The sequence below is a fragment of the Suricata suricatta genome, chromosome 14 (assembly GCF_006229205.1).
Source record: "Suricata suricatta isolate VVHF042 chromosome 14, meerkat_22Aug2017_6uvM2_HiC, whole genome shotgun sequence".
NCBI lineage: Eukaryota > Metazoa > Chordata > Mammalia > Carnivora > Herpestidae > Suricata > Suricata suricatta.
The window spans coordinates 58,474,658-58,501,689 of NC_043713.1; the positions used below are offsets into that span (position 1 = coordinate 58,474,658).

A 27,032-nucleotide genomic window follows, 5' to 3' on the forward strand; every position below is an offset into this window, starting at 1 on the left:
CTGGCAGAAACTATCTGAAGTAATTATTTTGGAAATCTAGAGTTTACTAAAAGACTTGATCCTTCCAGAGAGATGCTTGGCTGAAAGTCACAGTTAATACTTATCAATTCATCTTTCAATGTCATAGCAGCTACACATCTCCCACATTCCAACCCCATGAAAGGCAGCAATGGGGATGGCAGCCTGCATTCCTGGTATGGCTTGTTGGGGCTATGGTGGGCAATATGGATCTTGATCTCCAAATATCAGAGTTTGTATCTGAATTGCAGATTGCTGTTCCTGGTCACTGAAGTTCAGAGAAGGAGGATAGCTGCCATTGTTTCAATTTCCTCTGAGTGAAACAGCTTCTAGGGGACTTAAAGGAGCCAAACCTGGGGTTTTTTGTGGGGATCCAGGGGACATTCAAGAGCAATAATATATAAGGAGTAATTTAAAAAGCTACTATAGGTACTCAGGAATATATTCAGACTCATAAAAGACCTGGTAAGACCTTAATCTTTCACCTCAGGCTGATCCCCAGCCAAGACACTCTACAATTAAAAAACAAGCCCTGGGACTTATTTCCAGAGTTAACACATTATAAGATTCAAATGTCCATTTTTCAACAAAATATCACAAGGCATACAAAGAAACAGGGAAGTATTACTTATTCAAAGGAATAAAATAAATTGAAAGAAACTATATCTGAAGATGTAACGACAATGGACTTACTAGACAAAGGTTTTTTTAAAAACTATTTTAAGATGCTCAAAGAGCTAAACAAAGACATGAGAAAAGACAAAAAAAGTGATGTATGAAAAAATAATATTATTAACATGGAGAAATTATAAAAAGAAACCAAAAAGCAATTATGAAGTGAAAAAGTATAATAACTAAAATGGAAATTATACTAGAAGGGTTCAAAAGCAGATTTGAGGGGGTAAAAGGGTCAGTAAATTTAATGATAGAACAAATTACATTACAGAGTCTGAAGAACAGCAAGAAAAAATAATGAATTAAAATGAACACAGCTTAGGGACCTGCAGGATGTCACCAGAGAGAACCAACAAATGCACTGGAACTCACAGGAGAGAAAGAGAAAGGGACAAAGAGAATATCTGAAGGAATAGTGGCTGAAAACTTCCCAAATACAATGTAAGATATGAGTCTTCAAGATGCTTATAAACTTGGAAAGATATACACTGAGACAAATTATAATCAAACTGTCAAAAGTCAAAGAAGGAATCTTCAGAGCACTAAGAGAGAAGTGATTCATCACATACATGCAATCCTCAGTAAGATTATCAGTTAATTTCTCATTGGTAACATTACAGTCCAGAAAGCAGTGGGTTGATATATTCAAAATGCTAAAAGAAAACAACTGTCAACTGAGAATTCTGTATCTGGCAAAACTATCCCTCAAATATGAGGGAGAAATTAAGATAAATTAAGATAAACAAAATTTGAAAAAGTTAATCACCACTAGGCCTGCAAGAAATGCTAAAGGGGATCTTGCAGGGTGAAATGAAAGAATGTTAGATAGTAACTTGGAGCCATATGAAGAAATAAAGATCTCTGGTAAAGGTAAATACATGGGCAATTTAGAAGCAATTTTGGTTTATAACTCCACTTTTAAAATTTTCTACATGATTTAAAGGACAAAGTCATTAAAAATTCCATGTGGGAAATTTACAAAAAGTGGACCATCTTCTGGATTACAAAACAAATTCTATTCTCTGACAACAATGGAAGTAAATTAAAATCAAAAGAGAAGCAACTCTGGAAAATCTCCAAATATTTGGAAACCAAATGCCTATATAAATAGCCCATGGATCAAAGATTCAACTCAGATGGAAATAAAAAGTATTTTGAACTGAATGAAAAATGAAACATGGTAGGGGTGGCTGGGTGGCTCAGTTGGTTGAGCATCCAACTTCACCCCAGGTCATGATCTCCCAGTTCATGGTTTCAAGCCCTGCACTGGGCTCTCTGCTGTCAGCACAAAGCCCACTTTGGAAACTGTCTCTCACTTTCTCTCTGCTCCTCTCCTGCTCACACACATTCTCTTAAAAAAAAAAAAACATTAAAAAATAAAACAGGTTAGGTACAGTTGGGGTGAGCACTGCATAACATATAAACTTGTTGAATCACTATGTAGTATACCTGAAACTAATATAAAATTTTGTGTCAAATATACTCAAATAAAAATTTTAAAAACTATACTGTATCAAAATTTGTAGCATGTTGCTAAGGTAGTATTTAGATGGAAATTTAGATTTCAATTTAATTAAAAAATTTTAAACACCTATATTAGAAAAGAAAAAAGTTATCAAATTAATGGCTTCAATTTCCACCTTTGGATAGCAACAGAGAAGATAAGTAAAAAGAAGAGTACTAAGGCCAAAGTTTAATTTAATTAAGTCAATTAAACAGAAATGAAGTAGAAAAAAGGAAACTAAAAATATCTGAGTTGTAATAAATGAATAGAAAATAGAACATGAAGAGAAAAATAAAGCAAGGGCTAGTACTTTAAGATGATTAATTGATAACATCTAGCTAGAACGAACAAGAGGAAAAGAAGGCACAAATTGCTAATTTCTGGAATAAATTAAATAACATCATTACAGATTCTACTAATATCCAAAAGAAAATAAGTAAATATTTTCAATAACTTTATGCCAATAAGGTTGATATATTACTTACAAAAGCAAATTTCTTCAAAGACACAAAATACCAAAACGTACTCCAGAAGAAATAACCTGAACAGTTTATATCTATTTAAGAAATCACATTTGTGGTTAAAAACTTTTCTGCAAAAGGAACTTCAAGCCCATATGGTTTCACTGGTGAATTTTACCAAACGCTTACAGGAGAAAAAAAATACAAATCCTAAATCAACCTTTCCAGATCATTGAAAAACAGGAAATACATTTTAAGTCATACTGGGGGCCTAGCATTACTCCATATCCAAACCAAAGACACCCTAAAAAAAGAAAATGACCGGGCATTATCTGAAATGAATATGGTATAAAATTCTAAACAAAATGCTGTCAATTCAAACTCAACAAAACATACAAAAACTATTACTGCTTGGTCAAATGAGATTTATTCCAGGAATACCAGGATGGTTTAATATTAAAAAGTCTATTTACATATTAAAATTAATTACCAAATTAAAATATGATGATTTTAATAGATGCAGACAAAGCATCTGACAAAATCTAATATGCATTGTGGATAAAACCTTTCAGAAAACTAAAAATAGATGGGGATTTATGTCAATTTGATAAAAAGCATCTATGAATAACCTACACTCAAAATCATACTTAATGAAGAAAGAATGAATGCTTTTCCCCAACGACAGCAAAAAGACAAGGCTGCCCATTTTCACCACTTCAACACTGAACTGGAGTGTTAGCAAGTTTGATAAGACAAGGAAATGAAATAAAAGGTATCCAGACTAAAGAAGATGAAGGTAAACTATCTTTATTCATGGTGACATTATAAAAAAAACCCTGAAGGAATCAATAAAAAATTTTTATAAAACCAATACATGTGCTTAGTAAGGTGGCAGGAGACAACATCAATAAACAGAAATTAATTATATTTTTATATACTAGCAATGAACAATCAGAAATTAAATAGCCACTTGCAATGCCATTAAAATCATGAAATACTTAAGGGATAACTGATGATAGATGTACAAAAATTTAAAAAGCACTGCTGAGAGGAATTTGAAAAGACCTAAATAAATGCAGAGATACAACATACTCATGCGTCAGAAGACAATGCTACCAAAACCATTCTACGGGTTCAACACAATTCCAATCAAACCCCCAGCAGGCTTTGCTGATGAAATTGGCACACTGATTTAAAATTCATATGTAGGGGGCACCTGACTATTGATATCAGCTCAGGTCATGATCTCATGGTCTTGGAACTGAGCCCTGAGTCTGGCTTCATGCTGACACCGCAGTGCCTGCTTGGGATTCTCTCTTTCCCTCTCCCTCTGCTCCCCTCCTCCACTCTCTCTCTCTCCCTCACAGAAATAAACTTTAAAATTCATATGGAAACACAGATGTCTTAGAATAGCCTGAACAAACAAACAAATAAACAAACAAAAACTGATTCAAGATTTATTATCAAGTTATAGTATAACATTCACCCCTTATCTGTGGTTTTAACTTCTACAGTTTCAGTTATCAGTAGTCAACATCCAGAACCATATGATCCTCCTTCTGATGTATCACAAGAAGGTCAATAGTAGCCTAAAGCTATGTCACAATACCTATGTCATTCACCATACTTCATCTTATCACATAGGCATTTTATTTTTTCAAGAATAATAATGACAGGTATAATAAGATATTCTGAGAGAGAGAGAGAGAGATACTATGTTTATGTATTTTTTATTATGGTACATTGTTATAATTGTTTTATTTTATTATTATTGTTAATCTCATATTGTGCCTAATTTATAAATGAAACTTTATCTTATGTATGTATGTACAGGAAAACAATATATATAGGGCTCTTGGTACTATCCTCAGTTCCAGGCATCCACTGATGGTCTTTGAATGTATTCCCCGTGGATAAGGGAGGACTACTTTAATCAAGACAATGGTATAAAAAAATGAATAGATCAATGGCACAGAATAGAGTTCATATATAAGTGCAAGCACATATATATGGACACTTGATTTTTAACAAAGTGCAAAGGCAGTTCAGTGTAGAAAGAATATTTCTTTTTCTTTTTAAAATTTATTTATTTTAAAATTCTTTAATGTTTATTTTAGAAAGAGAAAGAAAGAACACAAGTGGGGGAGGGACAAAGAGAGAGGAGAAACAGAATCCAAAGCAAGCTCCAGGCTCTGAGCTGTCAGTCTGATGTGGGTCTCAAACTCACAAACCATGAGTTCATGACCTGAGCCAAAGTTGGACACTTAATCGACTGAGCCACCAGGGTGCCCAAGTTTATTTACTTTTGAGAGACAGAGAGAGAGAGAGAGAGAGAGAGAGAGGAAGAAAGTGAGTGGGGGAGGGGAAGAAAGTAAGAGAGAATCCTAGGTAGGCTTTGTGCTGTCAGTATGGAGCCGGACTTGGGGCTCCATCTCATGAACTGCGAGATCATGACTTGAGCCAAAATCAAGAGTTGGACACTTGACCAACTGAGCTACCCAGGTGCCTTGAAAGAATAATTTATTTCAGTAAATGACCATGGAACTATTTGAAATCACAGGCAAAAAATCCACCATAAAACTTCAAGATGAAAACACAGAATTTGGGTTTGGCAAATATTTCTTAACTACAAACCAAAAAGCATGATTCATGAAAGAACAACTATAAAGTGTACCTGATCAAAAGTAAAAATTCTACTCTTAAAAATTCACAGACTGGGGAAATATTTTCAAAAACATATATGTTATAAATAATAAATGACTTGTATCTTGATTTTCTAAATAACTCCTAGAACTCACTACTAAGAAAACAAAGAGTTCTGATGCTTTTTAAAAAATGGGTAAAATATTTTAACAAACATTTCATGGAAAAGGTACATGAATGTAAAAGTAGCTCATGAAAAGATTCTCAGGCTCCTTAGTCATTAGGAGAATCAAAATGAAATTAAACCCACAATGAATTGCCAGTGCACACTTACTAGAAGGCATAACATTAAAAAAAGATCAAGGGGCCTCTGGCTCAGTTGGGTCACAGAAGTTACTGCATAAGCAAGATTTGGAATGTTTGTAAGCCAAGCAGTGATGAGGCAATATTGTTCACTATATTTATTCTCAAAATACTTCACGAGTCAACCAAATCAGCTTCTCTAGAAACAAACTAAAAGAAATTAATGAAGTGTTGCTGCAGTTAATGAGAATCAAGACCATGATGAGAATCTTAACTCTAATAAACAAGATGGCTATGCTTTCCAATAAAAAGCTTAGTAACTAAATACTTGTTTTGTTCCAAATGCCCTTTCTCAAAAGTTTACTTTAGATTTAATTTTTCATACGCTGTTATCGTAACTTGAAGGAACAGTTCATCTTTCTGTTACAAGAAATTCTTCCATCTTTAATCTGCTATTAATTTTTAAAGTTGAAAAAACTTAAATGTACCATCCAGGCATGGTTTGTAATATATTCATTAATACCAGTCATTTTGAGCAGATTCAGACAAGAATATAACTGCGAACTATATCTTTACTCTTCTTAATACTTTGAAAGGGTAAATGTAAAATGAGGTGTTGTTTTGCCTCACAAGTGTTTGGCGGAGCCTGAGGCTGGCTAGGCACGGCTCCAGATGGCTGAGAGGACACGTGGTTTCTGCCTTTGAGTTGCTAGGCGAGTCCTCTAACACTGCTCCTGGCCCAGATGTAAATGTTATGTGTCCAGACGACTAGTTCAGTCCACCTCTGTTATGTCCAGACCAACGGGCTGCCTCATTTTGCTATGGCTATAGATGTCCTACATGTGGGCTTAAACTACAGACCCTGGACCTCTGACAGAGAAAAAAAAGTGCCAAGACTGGGTCACCAAAAAGCCATTTTGGAATCTGGTAGTATAGTATAAAGGGATCGTTCATCAATATTCTAGAAAAGCAGTGGAAACACTATTATTTTATGAAGATGGTGGTACTCAGGATGGCTAATAAGGCACGAGCTTGAGTCAGACACAATAAGGTTAAAATCCTGGCTCTGTCACTTAATTAACTTGTTGCTTGATGTGTTACTCAACCTCTGTAAGTCTCAGTTTTGTCTTTTAAAAAATGGCCATAAAAATAACAGTACCTACCTCCAAGCATTATTATCAAACTTAAATACGACTAGAAGTGCAAAGCAGTAAAACAAAGTGTCTTTGTGCAAACAAAGTCACATACCAAAAAGAACATCTATTTCTAAGTGATGCAACAAGCACCTACAGTTATATTGCCTAAAACCAGAATTGTTGTTTGAGCTCCCAGTTCCTCCAGGGGGAAAAGAGAACCCAGAGGGACAACCATCACCTCCAAGGTGTTGCAGTCACTTTGAAGGAGTCCCTACTCTGATTTTATCCCACGGGGACTGCAGAGGAATCTGTGGGACTCAATCACTGGCAATCTGACTATGACAGAGAAGGGGGGAGGTGCTTGCAAAAAATCAGTATACAGTTCCTGGTAGACTGAGTTCATGCCTGCCATGCCCAAGTAGCAGTTTCAACCAGCAGTTTTGCTCACTTACAGAATCAAGTCAGAGGTGCACTCTGACCAGGGCACCCAGTGGGGGGGCAGATCTGCCTGATATGGATCCTCAAAGGAAGAGTTTTTCTGGCCCTAGGGCCTCATTTGCCTGTGTTCATGCAAAGAGTGGATTTATAGCACCACCATTTGTGGAGTGTCTTCCAGCCTCATCTCACCAGGAAGGTTGGCAGAATTCATGGAAGCTGTGATGCCCAGAGGCTCTCCAGTCAAGAGAAAGGTAGGAAAAGCCAATAGTTTTCAAAACAAACCTGGTAGGCCTGATAAATCAGTTAAATAAGGCCATCAAAGGAAACTAATGAAGTTCCAATAACTGACCCAATGAAATGGAGATCATGAATTGTTGGACAAAGAATTCAGAATAAGCCTCTTAAGGCAGTTTAGTGAACTACAAGAAAACACAGAAAGATAACTAAGTGAAGTTAGGAAAATAATGCATTAACAAAACAATTTTAGCAAGGAAACAGCAACCATCATCAGAACCAACAAACAGAAATCCTAGAGTTGATAAATACAGTAACAGAAATGAAGAATTCAAAAAAGAAATTCAACAGAGGGCTCAACCATGAAGAAGAAAGAATCAGCAATTTGGAGGATAGGACACTGGAAATTACACAGAGAAATAAAAAGAAAAAAAAAGAATGAAGAACGTCTATGGGAATTATGGAATACAATAACAATAAGCAATATTCACATTATGGGAAATCCAGAAGAAGAAGAGACAGAAAGTATATTTCAAGCTATAATGGCTGAAAACTTCCCAAACATGAAGAAATGGACACCATCCAGGTAACATCTTCTTATAAGACTATGAGCAGATATTCATAAATGAACTTTATTTAATGTTTATTTATTTTTCAGAGAGAGAGCGAGAGCACGAGAGAGAGAACGAGCAAACAGGGGAGAGCAGAGAGAAAGGGAGACACAGAATCTGAACACAGGGCGGGGCTTGAACCCACAACAGTGAGATCACAACCTGAGCCGAAGTCGGATGCTTAATTTACTGAGTCACCTAGGCACTCCTATGAGCAGATATTTCAACAGAAACTTTTTAGGCCAGGAGAGAATGGGATGACATATTCAAAATACTGAAAGACAAGAACTGCCATCCAAGAATTTTTTATCTGGCAGAGCTGTCCTTCAGAAATAAAGGAGGGATACAGACTTTCCTGCACAAACAAAAGCTAAGGAAGTGCATCAACACCAGACCGACCTTATAAGAAATGCTACAGGGAGTTCCTTGAGTGGAAGTAAAAGAACACTAGTTAACATGAAAGCATGAAACGGTAGTGTGAATCATACTGGTAATGATAAACATATGGTCATAGTTTTGCAATATGGGATTGTGTTTCATAACCGACTTACATCTCTAGTTTAAAAGTTAAAAATAGGTGGTAAAAGTAACCATAATTACAACACTCTGTTTTTAGTTACACAATATAAAAACATGCAAATTCTAACAGCAATAACCTAAAGTTTGAGGGGGAGTAGAAGTGAAAGTGTAAAGTTTACAAATTCTATTGAAGTTAAATTGTTATCAGTTTAAAATTGTTATAAATTAAGGTATTTTATGTAAGCCTCATGGTAACTACAAGCGAAAATCCTGTAGTAATTATACATAAGAACATAATAAAGGTGCCAAAGCATACTGATACCAAAAAACATCAAACACACATACACACACACACACACACACACACACACACACACACACACACAACAGGATAAGAAATAAGGAACAATGATTCTACAAAATAACCAGAAAACAATGAACAAAATGGCAACAGAAAGTCTTCACCTGTCATAAACAGATTAAATACTCCAATGAAAAGACACAGAATGGGTGAATAGATAAAAAACAAGATCCAACACTGTGCTACCTACAGGACACTCGCTTTGGTCTTAAGGACACTAGACTGAGAGTGAAGGGACAGAAGAAGATATTTCAAACAAATGATAACTAAAAACCACAAACAACAACAAAAAGGAAGGGTAGCTAAACTTATATAAGGTAAAATCGACTTTAAAAATGCTAAAAAGAGGCAAAGAAGATCATTATATAAAGTGGTTAATCCATCAAGAAGAATATATGGGGCGCCTAAGTGGCTCAGTCAGTTAGGCTCTGACTTCGGCTCAGATCATGATCTTACAGTTCGTGGGTTCGAGCCCTGCATCAGGCTCTGTGCTGATGACTCAGAGCCTGGAGCCTGCTTTGGATTCTGTGTCTTTCTCTCTTTCTGTCTCTCTCCCACTCATGCTCTGTCTCACCTGTCTCTCAAAAATAAGTAAACATTAAAAATTAAAAAAGAATATATAATAATTGTAAATATTTAAGAGTCCAATTTAGAGGTTCTAAATACATAAAGTGAAAAACTAACAGAGCTAAAAGGAAAAATAAGCAGTAATACAGTATTTGTTGGGGATTTTGATATCTCATTCTTAATAATGGAGAGATAGTCAGAGAATTGCTAAGGAAACAGTAGGTTTGAACAATACTGGAGACTAAATGGACCTTACAGACGTATACAGAACATTCTATTCAACAAAAGCAGAATAAACATTTCTTTCAAGTGCACATGAAACATTTTCTAGGATAGACCATATATTAGGCCACAAAACAAGTCTGAGAAAATTTAGTAAGACTGAAATCATACCAAGTATCATCTCTGACCACAGTGGCATAAAACTAGGAATCAACAAGAGGAAAATTAGAAAATTCATGAACACATGGAAAGTAAACAATACTCTCTTGAGCAACCAATGGATCAAAGAAGAAATTAAAGAGGAAATAAAAGTTTCTTGAAACAAATGAAAGTAGAAATACAACATACCAAAGTTTATGAGTACAGCAAAAACAGTTCTAAGAGGAAAGTTCATGAATAAACAAATGCTTTAAGAAGTAAGAGAGGTCCCAAATAAACAATCTAACTTGACGCCTTAAGGAGCTGGGAAAAGAAGAACAAATGGATCTCAAAGTTAGCAAAAGAAAGAAACTAATAAAGATTAGAACAGAAATAAATGAAAGATTGAAACAACATAAAAATGAACTAAACTAAAACTTGTTTCTTTGAAAAGATAAATAAAATTGACTAACACTTAGCTAGAGTAAACTAGACAAGGAAAAAAGAGAAAGAACCCAAATCAACCAAATTGTAAATGAAAAGAAGACATTACAACTAATAACACAGGAACTCAAAGAATCATAAGAGACTACTACACACAACTACATACTAACAAACTGGCAAACCTAGAAGAAATGGAAAAAATGTTAGAAACATACAAATAACCAAGATTGAATCAGGAAGAAATAAAATATCTGAAAAGACCTAGGAAGGAAATTGAATCAGTAATCAAAAATCTCTTTCAACAAACAGAAGTCCAGCACCAGCTGGCTTCACTGGTGAATTTTACCAAACATTTAAAGAAGAATTAACAGCAATCCTTCTTAAACTCTTCCAAAAAAAAAAAAAAATCAAAGAGGTGAGAATACTTCCAAATTCATTTTATGAAGCCAATATTATCCTGATATCAAAACCAGAAAGACACTATAGAAAACTATCCATTATCTTTGATAAAGACAGATGTAAAAATTATCAACAAAATATTAGCAAACTGAATTCAGTAGCACATTGAAAGCATCATTTGCCATGATCAAATGGGATTTCTTCAAGGGATGCAAGGCTGGTTCAACATATGCAAGTCAATCAATGTGATACATCACATTAATAGTATGAAATAAAATAACCACATGACCATCTCAACAGACACAGAAAAAGCATTTGACAAAATTAAACACCCATTCATAATAAAAACCCTTAACAAATTAGGCATAGAAGGAACATACCTCAGCATAATAAAGGGCATATATGATAAGCCCACAGCTAATATCATACTCCATGGTGAAAGGTTGAAGGCTTTTCTTCTTAGATCAGGAACTAGACAAGGTGCCCACTCACCATACCTATTCGACATTGTACTAGAAGTCCTGACCACAGTAATCATAAAAGAAAAAGAAATAAAATTGTATCAAAACTGATAAAGAAGAAGTAAAATTGTCTCTATTTACTATCTATATATACTAAATATATAGAAAATCCTAACCACTGATTTGGTTATAGAGAAATCCTGAACACTCAAGGAAAAATTTGTCAGATATAAACAATGAATTCAGTAAAGTTGCAGGACACTAATTAACATAAAAAATTATCAATGTTTCTATATACTAGCAACTAATTTTCTGAAAAACAAATAAAGAATTGATCCCATTTACAATAACATCAAAAAGAATAAAATACTTAGGAAATTGAACTAAGGAGGTGTAAGATCTCTTGGTTGAAAGCTATAAGACATTGATGAAAGATATCAAAACAGACACAAATAAATGGAAAGATATTATGCATTCATGGATTGGAAGAATTAATATTGTTAATTCTACTGAAAATACTACTGAAAACCATCTATAGAGTCAATAAAGTCCCTATCAAGATTCCAATGGAACTTTTTTATAGAAGTAGATATAACACTCATAAAATTTACACGGGACCACAAGAGCCCCACAGAGCCAAAGAGATCTTGATAAAGAAGAACAAAGAAGAAGGCACCACACTTCCTGATCAAACTAGACTATAAATCTATAGTCAACGAAACAGTATGATAATGGAATAGAAATGGATAAATACATCAAAGAAGCAAAATTGAGAATCCAGAAATGAAACCAAGTATGTATAGTTAACTAATATTGGAAAAGGGAGCCAGGAATACTCAGTAAAGAAAAGATAGTCTCTTCAATAACTAGTTCTTGGAAAACTGGATGTTTATACATAAGAATGAAACCAGATGCATATCTTATACTACTCACAAAAATGAACTCAAAATGCATTAAATACTTAACTTTCAGACCTGAAAACATGGAACTCCTAGAAGAAACCTTAGGAACAAAGCTCCTTGTCATGAGAACTAGTAACAGTTTTTTGAATATGACACCTAAAGCACAAAGAAGAAAATAGAAAACAAAAACGTGGGACTACATCAAACTCAAAAGCTCCTGTACAGCAAAATATATCATCAGTAATGTGAAAAAGCCATCTACGAAATGTGAAACAATATTTGCAAACCTTACATCTGATAAGGAATTAGCATCCAAAATGTATAAGAGACTTCCACAACTCTCTGGCCATAAACCATATAACCCAATTAAAAATGGGCAAAGAACCCTAAGAGACATTTCTCATATATATATTTAAAAGATCAACAGGTAAATTAAAGGATGCTCAACATCACAAGTCATTAGGGAAATGAAAATCAAAAGCACAATGAGTTATCATATCACACGTGTTAGAATGACCATAATCAAAAAGATAAGCACTAACAAATAATGGGAAGGATGTGGAGGAAAAAGGAAACTTTTGCACATTGCAGATGGACTATGAATTGCTGCAGTCACTGTGAAAAACAGTATGGAGGATCCTCACAAAGTTAAAAAAAGAAATATTGTACGATCCAGCAATTCCATTTCTGACAGTACATCCAAAGGCAAAGGAAATGCTAACTGAAAAAGGTATCTACGCCCCCATTTTCAGAGAAGCTTTATTTACAAGACCAAGAATGGAAATAGCCTAAGTGTCCATCAATTATTGAATGGATTAAGTTGTGACACACACACACACACACACACACACACAAACACACCATGGATACCATGGAATATTTTTCAGTCATAAAAACAAGGAAATCCTACATTTTTGACAACACAGATAGGCCTTGAGAGCATTATGCTAAGTGAAATATGTCAGAGAGAGATATTATACAATTTTACCTACATGTGAAATCTAAAACCAACCAACCAACCAACCTGCCAACCAAAAAACCGAAACTCAGAAAAAAAGATCAGAATTGTGGTTACCAGATGTGGAGGATGGGGGGGAGGGCAACTGAAGGACGGTGCTCAAAACATAGAAACTTCGTTATAAGATAAATACATTCTAGGGATGTAATGCACAAAGTGATGACTACAGCTAACCCTACAGTGTGATACACAGCAAAGTTGTTAACAGAGTAAATTCCAAGACATCTCATCACTGGAGAACATTTTTTCCCTTTTGTTCTTTCCTTTCTTTTCTGTTTATTGTATCTATATGGGAAGATGGATGTTAGTTGAATGTATTGTGTTAATCATTTCATAATACACATAAATCATCATGGTGGCATGATGTCCTTGCACTTATTGTGATGCATGTCAAATATCTCTCATTAAAACTGAGAAGAAAATCATACTGTGTATGCATTCTACACAGGATAAAACAGAGAAAAGTGGAACTAACATGTCTTAATCGCCTCCGGATTTCCAGGCCTGGACAGACTCTTATCTGCATTATCTCATCAGTATTACCACGGCTCTCCAATTTTTAAAACAAAGTCTGGAGAAATTAAGAAGCAAAAATCAAAGTCTCTCAAAAAATAAGAGATAAACCAGGTCCTCAGGAAACACTAAATATGAACTGAAATCTCTAATTTCTTTAAAAGTGAAAGCTACTTACTGTTTTAACTGTGTTAACTTTAACCACCAGGGATAAAGCTATTTTTGAATTTTCTAAATAAATAAATGTAAAATTGCCATTTTTTTCCTCAAGAAAAAACTAAATATTTTCCAACACCACAAACAAAGAACCACAACTACTGTAGCCTCCTTAGTTTCTCACTGAACTTGACATTCACTAACTGGGGACATGTACCACAGAGTGCAGCAGTGGGGCTACAGTGGGCGAACTGAAAGTGACAGTGACCTTTCTGGGAAATGATTTTCCCATACATCTTATAGCCAGTGGCCCCATCTGTGGCTGGGAATTCAGGAGAAGCCTAAAGTAGTTTTATTTCACTTTGGTGCATAAGGACATGAAATGCAAGGGGTACAGGAGACAGCACACAAAACACATTGAGCAAGGATTTCCTAAAAACCATGTGATCAGCAGTGTTAGAGCCAGGGTCCCCAGGCCACCCAGCCCAGAACCCAGCAGGGAGATACATTCATGGACACATCATTATGGCCCAGTGCTGCAAATGGGAGGAAGCAAGTTTGCATAGAGTAATTGCCCAGAAGAAAATTCTTGTTCCTCACAGAAGGAAACATAGAAGGTTCCAGAAGGAAGTGCATATGCTAGCTTTTGAGGGAAGAGTGGGAGCGAGTGGAATGAGGAAGCAGAGGATATTTCCAGTGAAGGAAACAGCACAAGGGGCAAAGTGGCTTAATGAGCTCAGGAAGCTGCACATGAGACACCGGAGAAGGCTGCAATCATCAGCCATGGGAAGTTAGTTTGAATAGGAAAAATAGTTTATGTGTGTTAATATGATGTTTACAAAAATAAAATCAGGTCCTTTTAAATACATGCTCCACATTGCCCAGCACTGAGTGAGTGTTCTCCTGTTTAATACAACACTCTTCTCTGAGACAGGCACGATTCTCCTCTCTATTTCAGAGATAAGGAAATGCAAGCACGAACATTAGGTAATGTGACCAGATGCTCTGTCTAGAAAGCAGCAGGACCGTTCCTGAGCTGTCAGACTCCAGAGAATGGGTTTGCAGGCATCAGTGCATTCTTCTCAATATCACATTATGAGAGTAGACCCCCAACTTTGTCCTTGATAACAGGGCTAGCCTTTGGGCAAAAAGATCTTGCCCTTTTGCAGTGTGTGTGTGTGTGTGTGTGTGTGTGTGAGTGTGTGTATGTGTGTGTATGTGCACGTGTGCTCACACACAAGCACACGTGTGTGTGAGGGTGAGCTGTTCTTCTACATATGAACCCAGCAGAACTGACATCCTGTCAGGACAACCACTGTCCAGTCCTCACAGAGAAGAGAGTAGATTTTTCCATGAAAACTGAAAGAGGACCCTTCCTGGGAGATGCTCTCAGTAAGCAAAACGTCAGAAATCTGGTCCCCAGCATTTAACCAAGGCTGAAATTCGGGAAAGCGATGCTGGAAAGTCTTAGGTCTCTAAGTTAGATACACATCCTGCGCCAAGGCTTGTCCACCTGGTCAGAAGCTGTAGCTGCTTCGCACATAACACCAGGTGTCATGGCGGGGCACAGCACCCCACTTCTCAGGGGGCCTGGGTCGCAATACACCTAGTTATGATCCTAAGTGGCCATAAGGTTATGGCAAATTGCCCAGTTGAGCTCAGGGGTTCAAATATTTACATTTCACTGATTTCCCATTTCTCTGGAAAGTCAACTTCTCTTCTGGCTTCTATTTTTCAGCTTTCAGACAAATGCAAGTGAACTCTTCCTGAGATCTTAGAACAAGTCACTTAACCAGTAAGTATCTTTAAAAAAGTGAAACCCAGAGTCTGTTTATCATCATATCACCTACCAACTCCACAGTTCTATAGATCTGTCAGCAGAAAGGCAAAGGAGAAGGGTCAACTTCCTTGGGTGAATTTACATTTCTTACCATAAAACGGCTGCTTTACCTTTGTTTTCCCCACAATGCTGGACTGCTGTCAGATAAAATTCTTGCCAACTTGTCTCCATTAAAAACAATTTAGACTTTCTGTGCTGTTTTTCGTAACCAAACCTCAGATTACCCCAAAGCAAGACAGGCAGGCACAACACAGCACAGCCACCTGGGGCTGGGATGCAAAAGTGCATTCTTTTAAATAACCTGAATTCTATAACATCTTGCAAAGCAAACTGCAGCAGACCCAACAGAAAAGCTGATTGCACCGTTCCGTATTCTAAAGGACTCACTGGCTTCCCCAATTCAGAAGAAAACAACATACAGCACTGAGGCCTTTATTACTTCCTACATATCACCGACATTTTTATGACCAGCATACAAATAGTATAAATATAATTAATGAGATCATACTCTTACTGTTGGTTTTTTAACATTTTTCATAGAATAGTTAACTGATGATGTGGGAATTATAGATTTTGCTTTTTCTTTTTTACATTGTTTTTACACTGAAATAATCTTAAGCTTTTTCTTCACTAAATATAACACATATTCTTATCATAATGATTTACTAAAATGGTCATAAAAAGGATAACATAGGGCAAGTGATTGTGTATTTATTTTATACAGAATCCTACTTTCACAGAGAGTGGATTGAAAATCTTTCGTTCTTTCCCCTCCTTTCATGTTCAAACTTTAGATCTTAAAGTGGAGAAGGCAACAAATGAACTAATTGAATTTGGGCAAACAAGAGTTCAATGACTGTGGTCATTCCTGCAAATGGTCTTGAGAAAGTTCAGGACTTGGAACAAAAACCGGTCAAAGCTCAAAAGAGACAATTTAAAGCATGGCCAAGGATGCCTGGGTGGCTCAGTCTGTTAAGCATCTGACTTTGGCTCAGGTCATTATCTTATGGTTCATGGGTTCAAGCCCTGCGTCGGGGCCTCTACTATCAGCACAGAACCCTCCTCATATCCTCTGTCCTCTTCTCTGTGCCCCTCCCCCACTCATGCTGTCCCTCAAAAATAAATAAAAACACTAAATGAATAATAAATAGATAAAAAAAGAATGGCCTACTCATCTCTATGCTTAACATACATAAAATGTTCATTAATAGGGTCGAAAATTCAATGTACAGATTCCAAGTGCCTTCATCATAATTAAGAAAACAGTAGGCATTTAGTCTCTTACCACATCTTCCACCCTGGCCTAAGTCAGAACTTTTACCTATTCTATCTAGATAACTCAAGATTGAAAAACAGGGAACCCAGGGCACCTGGGTGGCTCAGTTGATTAAGCATCCGACTTCGGCTCAGGTCATGACCTTACGGTTCGTGAGTTCAAGTGCCACATCGGGCTCTGTGCTGACAGCTCAGAGCCTGGAGCCTGCTTCAGATTCTGTGCCTCCCCCTTTCTGCCCCTCCCCCTCTTGTGGTCTGTCTCTCTCTCTTAACAATAAACATAAAATAAAAAAAAAACAGGGAAGCCACTTTTTGTCAGGATTGTTTTTAGGTGAGTTCAACTCAGAATTTCTTTTGGTATCATCTTCACAAGGAAACACAGTCAGCGGTGTGCTGCCTGTTACAACTGGTTTTCATTCATGCCCCAAGTAAGTAGCAGTTGAGAGCCTTCGGATGCACTGTAAAGCCTTTCGAGGTGCCTGCCTTTCAGGACAAGGCAGAACATATCAGGTCCACCCGTTCCTGGTCCCATCCCTACCCAGCACACCGCTGGCACTTCTAATGCAGAAAACCTGCAGGACAGAAATGGTCTAAGACTCAAAGCTTCATAAATGTGGCCAGCACTACAGGTAGGGAAACAAGTGGGGATAAACACATGTGTAATTGGAGAAATCTGAACACGAGCCCACCACCTTTAATCTTGCTTCATGTCTTCATGGGAGGGGTCTGCTGTCTACAGAAATTCACCTGAACACTGGGTGTTGTATATACGTGATGAATCACTGGGTTCTATTCCTGACACCAATACTATTCTATGTTAACTAACTTGAATTTAAATAAATAAATTAAAAAAAAAAGAAATTCACTTGAAAATACAAGTCTCTTTGGAAGAGATTACATACTGCATTAGCCAAGCCAAATTTTGTTTAGTTCACCATTTTTGTTAGGGAGACCTTCCAGAAGAGCAGTTGTCATAGGTCTCTGTTGTAATAAACCCACTATGTTGACTGGCATACTCTTAATCTTATATACAGTTTGGGGATTTGTTCTGAAGTTTTATTTTGCCAGATCAACTTCAGAAGCATGATCACTAATTTTTTATATAGTTATAATATGCTACAACATTTCAGATTTGGGGAAAATAATCCTTTCAAATGCAATGTCTTCACCTTTCCATAAGTACAATCATAACTATAAAATAATGGGCCCTGATTTTTGTTTTGGAAAAATCTGGTCATGTGGCTCCTATGTGAAAAAATGGAAGAGAATCACTAGTTCTCCCTTTGAGGCAACGTCACTCCCCTACTCTGCCTCCATGTCAACTTTGGTCTCCTGTCCATCCCATACAGCTGCTGGTCCCCACTCACCTTCTCAACATCCTTTCTTGGCTAAATGTAATGGAAAAATTCCATCACAGGTCTGGACGGAGCTACAAGGAACCACATGATCTCTTGGTTGTAAGAAGAGATCACCCTAGAGAAAAATAAAACCCCAGATCCATGCTACACCTAGGTATGGGATTTCAATGTACAATACTGGCACTGTGAGGGAATCATAAACCAGTACATTATCATAATGTTGGCCCAGGACCATTGAGACCTTCAGATCCTGCAGCAGAGGCCAGTGTGGAGCAGTCCTATAGAGGCTGCTTCCCAAGTGAGGGTACATGAGGTTGCACCTTGCTCGTCAGGAGTTTTACTTAAATTTAGAAGTACTGCGGGTGCGCACCACAGGATTACGGAAGATGGCAAAAATGAAGAATGATCTAATTCTACATGGTCGGTGAAATCACAAAAATCCAAGAAGAGAACACAGTCAGTAACCTCTTTGACATTAGCCACAGTTACTTCTTACTAGATATGTCTCCCAAGGTAAGGCAAACAAAGCAAAAATTCTGCTGGACTGCAGCAGAATAAAAATATTTGCACAGTGAAGGAAACAAACAACAAAACTAAAAGGCAACCTACAGAATGGGAGAGGATATTTGCAAATGACATATCTGATAAATGGTTAGAATTCAAAATATATAAAAAATTTATAAAACTCAACACCCCAAAAATGAATAATCCAATTAAAAAAATGAGAAGACATGAATAGACATTTTTCCAAACAAGACATACAGATGACTGAGAGAGATATGAAAAGAGGCTCCATATCATTCATCATCAGGAAAATACAAATAAAAACTAAAATGAGATATCAGCTCACACCTGTCAGAATGCCAAAAACCAACAACACACACGAGAAGCGACAGCTATTGAAGAGTGTGGAGAAAGAGAGCACTCTTGCACTGCTGGTGGGAATGCAAACATGTGCAGCCACTCTGGAAAACAGTGTGAAGTTTCTTCAAACAGTTAAAAACAGAACTACCCTATGATCCAGTAATTGTGCTATTTACCCAAACAATATAAAAATACAAATTCAAAGGGTACATGCACCCTGATGCACAACAGCATTATCTACAATAGCCAAATGATGGAAATAGCCCAAGTGCCCATCGACTGATGAATGGATAAAGAAGATGTGGTATATCTATACAGTAGAATATGACTCCGCCATAAAAAGAATGAAATCTTGCCATTTGCAATGACATGGATGGAACTACCGAGTATTATTCTAAGTGAAATAAGTCAGTCAGATATGGGCAAATACCATATGATTTCACTCATTTAAAACAAATGAGCACAGGGGAAAAAAGAGAGAGGCAAACCACGGAACACTTTTAACCATGGAGAACAAACTGATGGTTACCAGAGGGAGGTGGGTGGGCAGATGGGTGAAATTGGTGATGGGGATTAGGAGTGCACTTGTTGTGATGAGCACCTGGTATTGTATGGAAGTGTGGAATCATTATTGCACCGTAAACCAAAATTACACTGTATGTTAACTAACTGGAATTTAAATAAAAACATAAAAAATACAGTTCATGGAATGGGGAAAAATCTAAATGGTCAGAAGTCAGGGACTGACTAGAGCTACACATTCAAAGACTTCATAGCTTACAGAAATCACATTTTAGAGGAACATTTCATAACATGGGAAAATGTAGCACTTGAATAAGGCAACTTATAAAAGAGTACTTGTACTATGATTCCAAGTTTGCTTTAAAAAGCCATATATATGCCTACAAAAAATTCTGGGAGAATATAGACCCAGATATAAACATTGTTTATTTCTGGAAGTTAGGGTTACATTTTTAAAAGGTGGTTTTCCTTTTCTTTCATTACACTTTTCCAAATAATCACCAACAAATATGTATTATCCTAATGATGAAGAAATCAATTCAATTTTTCTAAAAATAAAGATAAAGAGATACAATTGAAAGCTTTTGAGAAGACAAAAATGGCTTGGATTGTCTTAAGAACAGCCACATCCGAAGCCAGATATACGCACTGGAGTCTCTGCGGTTATATATTTGTGGCAAATGCCCATGCAAAGTGAGGCACTTTTTTTGGTTGCCACTTTCCAGTGTTTTTCTTCTAACTCATAATTTGGAGGCAATAACAATGCACTGGAATTATGCCTGATGAAGAAGCTATTGTTTCAGCTAAGTAAATTTCTAAGCTTTCTAAGACTAAAATGCAATGTCTTATTACCAAGTTAGTGGGGGGAGGGTGGGAATTTACAATAAGGCAGTGTATTTATATATTTATATTTATATTGTTTATATTTATGTTTATATTTATTTAATTGCTTAGCTCAAACTGTCTAGAGCCTGATAAGCAACTTAACTTTTAATGACTTACCTCTATGAGATTATAGTAATGAACCTTTTAAACTGTTTAAATGGATCATCTACAAAATGTAATTATAATTACAGGTAATATAATTATTATTACATGTAATAAATTATAATCATAATTTTGTTTGTGACAATTCAAGTGAACAATAGATACAGTATGTTATTAGCCTATTAGGACTATTATTATCTACACCATAGCTTGGCAAGCGTCATTCACCACCTATTTGGGTCCAGCTCATGAGCTAATAATGGTTTTTATATTTCTGAGTGGCTGGAGAAAGGCGGAAGAAAAATAATATTTCATGAAATGTGAAAATTAATATGAAATCCAAATCTCACTGTTCACACAGTTTTCCCGGAGGAGAGCCACACCCATTCTTTTACATCTGTCCATGGCAGCTGTTGCACTACAATGGCTTCTTGAAAGAAATGCGACAGTCTAAAATATTTATTAGCTGACCCTTTATAGAAATTAATGTTTTCAAGGTGGTTCTGAATATTATTTATGTTTTCCATCATCAGTCTCTAGATGGCAGAAAAGATCCTTAAACTGGGGGTTACTGGCATATAGAATATATTTATATTCCTTATTAAATCACTCCCTGAAAGTCACCCCTTCCAACAGCACAAAACGTTTTTTCTATACGTGTTCAATAAACCCAAAATAATGCCTGGAAGAAACCAAAGGGTTCATTTAGCCTAAAACTAATGCCTGCATTGAAATTTAGCATTTATGCACTACTGCCTAAAATAAACAAATATTACATAAATCTACACCATTAAAGAGGCTTCTCAGGTATAGCTGACACATGAAATTGTAATATACTTGAAGTGTACATGTGGTGATTTTACATACATGTACACTGTGAAATGATTACCTCAATCAAGTTAATTAACACATCAATGACCTCACATAGTTACTATTTTCTTTTTAAGATCTACTCTCTTAGCAGATTTCAAGAATACATGATACAGTGCAGTACTATTAGGTAGAGTGAGCCTGCTGAGCATTAGATCTTCAGAATTTATTCACCTTACAAATGAGTTTGTACCCTTTTATCAGCCTCTCCCCTTTCCTTCCAATATGCCACCATTGGCAACCAATTTTCTACTCTTTTTCTGAGCTGACTCTTTTGTTCAGTTCCGTATATAAATGGACAAACAGTATTTCTCTTTCTCTAACTTATTTCAATATTTCAATAGCAGAAAGTCCTCAAGTTTCATCCATGTTTTCATCGAGGGCAGGATTACCTTCTTTTCTGAGGCTGAATAATATTTCATTATATACATAGATAATGTGTATATATATGTGTACACACACACACATACACCACATTTCACATTTTCTTTATTCATTCATTTGTCGATGGCACTTAGGTTGTTTCCATCTTGTGGCTTCTCAGTTTTAATGTGTCTATATAACATTCTTCTCTTTATAGATCAAATTATACTTGTTAAGCCTCCAGATTATGCCAATTAGGTTTAGAATTAGTTACCTTGTGTGTGTGTGTGTGTGTGTGTGTGTGTGTGTGTGTGTTGGGTACTAGTACTACCTTGTTTTAATAGAATATAAGCAGTTTTAGGACTTGAATTTTCTCCTAGCATTGGGTAGACACAGCTACAAACTAGACAGTCAGAGGAAGGTGAGTGGGTCCACACACACACATTGCTGCTTCGTATTTACCATCACATAAAACCGAGATGAAGATCCCTTGAAAGAAGGGTGCAAATCTATACCATCAACATGATAGTATTAATCATATTCTTTAAAGTTACACACTCCTCATTTCCCTGTTGGCACACTTCCCCCCCACCCGTTCCCTTCTGCCACTTCTGTCCCCGTCTCCTCTGTCTGTAACTTCCAGTCATAAACTTTCCCACAGAAGTAGAGAAGTTAAAATAGGACAATGGATAACCCGATGCCAATCCCCTGGTTTAAGTAATTTTATTTGTCTCTCTTTTCTCCTTCTCCCTCCTGGCATCTCCCTCCCTTTCTCTCTCCCTCTCTCATGTTTCTTGCTAAACCAGTAGAAAGCTGCAGACCTTATGACACTTCACTTCCAAATAATTCACCACACATCTCCTAAAATAATGACATTTTCCTGTATGCCCACAATGCAATCATGCACTTGAGAATTAACAATAGTTCTAGGGGTGTCTGGGTAGCTCAGTTGGTTAAGCGTCTCGCTCTTGACCTTGGCTCAGATCATAATCTCCTGGTACACGGGATAGAGTCCCACATGGGGCTTTGCTTGGGATTCTCTCTCTCCCTTTCTCTCTGCACCTCCCCTGTGCTTGCTCTCTATTTCTCAAAATAAGTAACTTTTAAAAACATTTTAACAATAATTCTACACAAGCAGCTAATAACCAGTGAATATTGAAATTTCTCCATTTAAATGTCTTTTGAAATGAAATCTTAAAATGTCTTTTAGAGATTTTCGGTTGAACCAGGATGTAATGTAGAATCAGCCTTCACATCTGGTCGCTGGGTTTCCCCAGTTCTCCTTTAAACTATAAGAGTCCCTGTGCGCCACCCCCGCCCAACATACACTTCTTTTCCTGATGCTGAGCTTTCTTAGACACCAGATCATTTGTTTTGTAAAATCCACATTCTAAATTTCTCTTGATTGTTTTCCTGTGGACCCATTTAAATTACTTTTCTTTTTTAAATTTTTCAATATTTATTTATTTTTGAGAGAGAGAGGAATGCCCCTGCACATGACTAGGGGAGGGGCAGGGAGAGATAGAGGGAGACACAGAATCTGAAGCAGGCTCCAAGCTCTGAGCTGTCAGCACAGAGCTCGATGTGGTGTTTGAACCCACAAACTGTAAGATCATGCCCTGAGCTGAAGTCGGATGCTTAACTGACTGAGCCATCCAGGCATCCCTCATTATTATTTTTAATGCTCTATTTAGCCTCTGAGAGCATTCTCCAGCTGCGTGCTTTAACACGTTGCTATTATTCTTTGATTGAAATGTTCTTCTGAGATCTTTTTCCACAGCTGAGACCAAATAGCAGCCTCCCCTCTCTCCGTGTCTCAGTAGCACCTCCATCTGAAGAGACCTTCCACTTCTTTCTAGACTTTGCCATTCAATAACTTGAAAGTGCTAGATTGCTTCCCCCATCCCCATCAAACGTTTGCTGGACACATCAATTGGTATCAAGAGGAACCCTTGCTAATTCAAACAAGATCATAAAGGAGGGTCAGTCCCCCTTGAAGTATCTTAACTCTTTCTCTTACCTTGCATAGTAGTCATTGGGTGGAACTGCCTCTTGGAAGAACTGGAACTGGTATAAATAAAGTCCAATCAAGTGCCCCGCAGTGAAAATAGCCAGCAGCACACAGAGACAGCTGAACAGCAATGGATCAAATGTCCGGCACCAGGACCACCAGGTGCACAGACCCAAAAACACAAAGAAGTACACAGATGAGGTCAAAGATGGCAACATCATACCTAAGGAAAAAGAGATGTGATCATGAAAAATTGCACAGAACTGGAGAATCATTCACCACTCAGGAAGTATCACTATTGGAGATGATGTACATTTCCTTCATATGCTTTCAGATGTGGATCAAGTTATTAAAATAGGAATCACATTTCATTTTTTAAATCAGACCTAATACTGTTTTTGTTGTGAAAAAGATCACACATAAAATGGTATTTGTAAATATAGGGAAACACAAGATCACAAAAGAATTTTTCCCATGGTGCTTTGGTAGAGTAAATATCTACTTTTCACACAGTAAATCTGGCATAGTTACTTGCCTGTTTATTTATTTTTGAGAGAGAGAGCGAGAGTGAGAGAGATTGAGAGCGAGAGTGAGAGAGATTGAGAGCGAGAGTGAGAGAGAGTGAGAGCGAGAGTGAGAGAGAGTGAGAGAGCGGAGAAGGTGCAGAAGGAGAGACAGAGAATCCAGGGCAGGCCCTACACTGCCATTGCAGAGCCTGACAGGGAGCTTGAACTTACAAACCGTGAGATCATGACCTGAGCCAAAATCAAGAGTTGGAAGCTTAACCACCTGAGTCCCGCAGGCGCCCCTCCCTGATATCACTTTTTATAATAACTTACTTTTTTTGGTTCAGTTGGATTCATAAAAATATTACATCTGTGGCGAAGTCTCACTAGCCCTTTGCCCTACCCAATAAAATCTGATTCATTCTATGACCAAAAGGGGACATGGAAAATGCAGTGTCTTTGTTTTTTTTTTTTTTACAGGCATTTGAAACTTTGGTGGGGGGCATTCTGAAATGGCTCTTCATTAAAATATTGGGCTATTTCTTGAGAAATTCTATCCTCTTTTCCACTTTTCAATTTTGCTATTTAAAAAATTGTCACATTGTTTCATCTTGTGCAATTTCAGTGAAGTGGTATGGACCCAACTTCCCAGTGGCTCTGGAGCGGCTGCCAGCAGCAGGATGGAAGGAGGGAGAAGATGGAGATAACATTATTATGGAACAAGCAGTCGGCAGCCAAGATTTAAAGGAAGTGAGTGTCTGCGCTGCAAGATTACAATCTAACTGAGGAAGGAAAATAGTATATCCTGGAGAGTTAAATTAAGACGACTAATGACCCAGTGTAAACAGACGCGCTTTCAGAATGCATGCACGTGGCTCTGGAGAGTACACTGACATTGTTCGTCGTAGCTGATCGCCATTCATGGGCTCTGGGGCAGAAGAACCGTAGTTATTTTGATCTATGTATAAAAAAATAATATCACCTAGATATGGGAAAAGATTGCTTTATGGAGGTTAATAGAAAACAAGTAAGAGGCAGGCACCTGAGGGGCTCACTTGGTTAAGCATTCGACTTCGGCTCAGGTCACGATCTCGCAGGTTGTGGGTTTGAGCCCTGCGTCGGGCTCTGTGCTGACAGCTCAGAGCCTGGAGTCTGCCTCAGATCCTGTGTCTCCCTCTCTCACTGCCCATCCCCCTACTCCTGCTCTGTCTATCTCTCTCTCTCTCAAAAATAAATAAACATTAAAATAATTTAACAAAATAAAAAGAAACCAACTGAAAACACAAACATGAGAACTGAACAGGAAAAATTATTTGTGTGTGTGTGAGGTGCGTACACGTGACCAGTATTACAACAGTTATGGTTATGAGTTTGGTGTTTCAGAATGGCAAAGTTTCCTCCTGCATTTTCTCCTCAGCCTTGTCTTTCATTACTCGCCAAAGTGCTACCTGTGCTCCATCCGGTACTGGGAACTCTTACCTGATGAACCGAGTAAAATGGTCACCACAACTTTTCCAGCAGTGGTTATCATGTTGCCAATAAACTCCTTAAGCCTGGAGGCCACAGAGGCGAGTCTGCGGAACATTTTTAATTTTGCGCTCTCTTCCACCTCGCCTTCCACACCGTCCCCTTCATCTAAATCCTCTTCGTAGATCAGTGCCTCTTCTGGATCTATTTTTTCTCCTCCGGCCTAAATAAAAGAGAAACAGAAAACACTGCAGTCCAGAACTCTGCCAACCCACCCAGCAGATTATATGGTTTGTAATTTATGGGTCAGTCAGTGAGGTGAACTTCACAAACCAGGGGAAAAATGCAGACAACCACTTAAGTTCCCTCAGGTCTCTGTTGGTCCCTGTGTAAGCCCAAGTCACGTGGGGCTTTCCTGAAGAAGTAAACAGGAAACATTCCCAATCACACAACCCACAACAGCATGCCACTGAGCCACATGAACTCACTTTTTGTAGGCAGAAGAAGACACTGTCTGACACACCTATTAAAACCTTAGCTCTCATCAATCTTGGTTTGGCTCCTCACATTTACAGAGCTTGCCACCAACGGGATAGGTAGTTTGATTAAGGTATCCATGGCTTTAACCAAAAGGGCGAGTCAAATCTGTGCTCATGAAATCCCTTTTCTTTCCAAAGTAAATTTTGTCCACTATTTAAGTATTTCCTGGTCAGAGGAGGGGTGAGTGGCCTTGGGTCACCTGACTAGATATACAGTCACTTCCTACTTTATCCTTTTACAGAGAGATGTGCTGGTTCAATCCTGGGTGATTCGGCACCTCTGTACCATCCTCGGAGATTTAGGGAAGAAACAAAGGGGCAGAACATACACATAGTTCTATACATTATTTTAAACTGGGTATACTGATATGTCTTTACCTGTTTTGTTTTTAAAGAATACAAAGAAATATTTTTTTGGCTAATTATAGGCTCTCCCTAGAAGGCTTAGGGTTTTTTATTTTTTAAGTTGTTAGAAATATAAACTAACACTTTAAGACAAAATGTTGTTCTAGATGCTCTAAATGCTCTCGCATTTGCCCTTAGGCTGGGAGATTTCTTCTTTAAAATTATTTCTTAAATGTTTATTTGTGTGTGTGTGTGTGTGTGTGTGTGAGAGAGAGAGAGAGAGAGAGAGAGAGAGAGAGAGAGAGAGAGAGAGAGCATGGGGGGGGGGGCAGAGAAAGACACAGAATCTGAAACAAGCTCCA

At 37.3% G+C, this 27,032-nt stretch overlaps 1 protein-coding gene across 1 annotated transcript in view; it reads right to left on the bottom strand.

Moving 5' to 3' along the window:
* PIEZO2 (piezo type mechanosensitive ion channel component 2) overlaps positions 1 to 27,032 on the bottom strand; it is a 444,879-nt gene that overhangs the window by 155,196 nt on the left and 262,651 nt on the right. Inside the window, exons 9-10 of the mRNA XM_029922540.1 lie at positions 25,799 to 26,009; positions 23,823 to 24,036 (exon numbers count right to left, since the gene is read on the bottom strand). Of these exons, the coding sequence (XP_029778400.1) occupies positions 23,823 to 24,036; positions 25,799 to 26,009 (425 nt within the window). The remainder of the gene's footprint in view (positions 1 to 23,822; positions 24,037 to 25,798; positions 26,010 to 27,032) is intronic.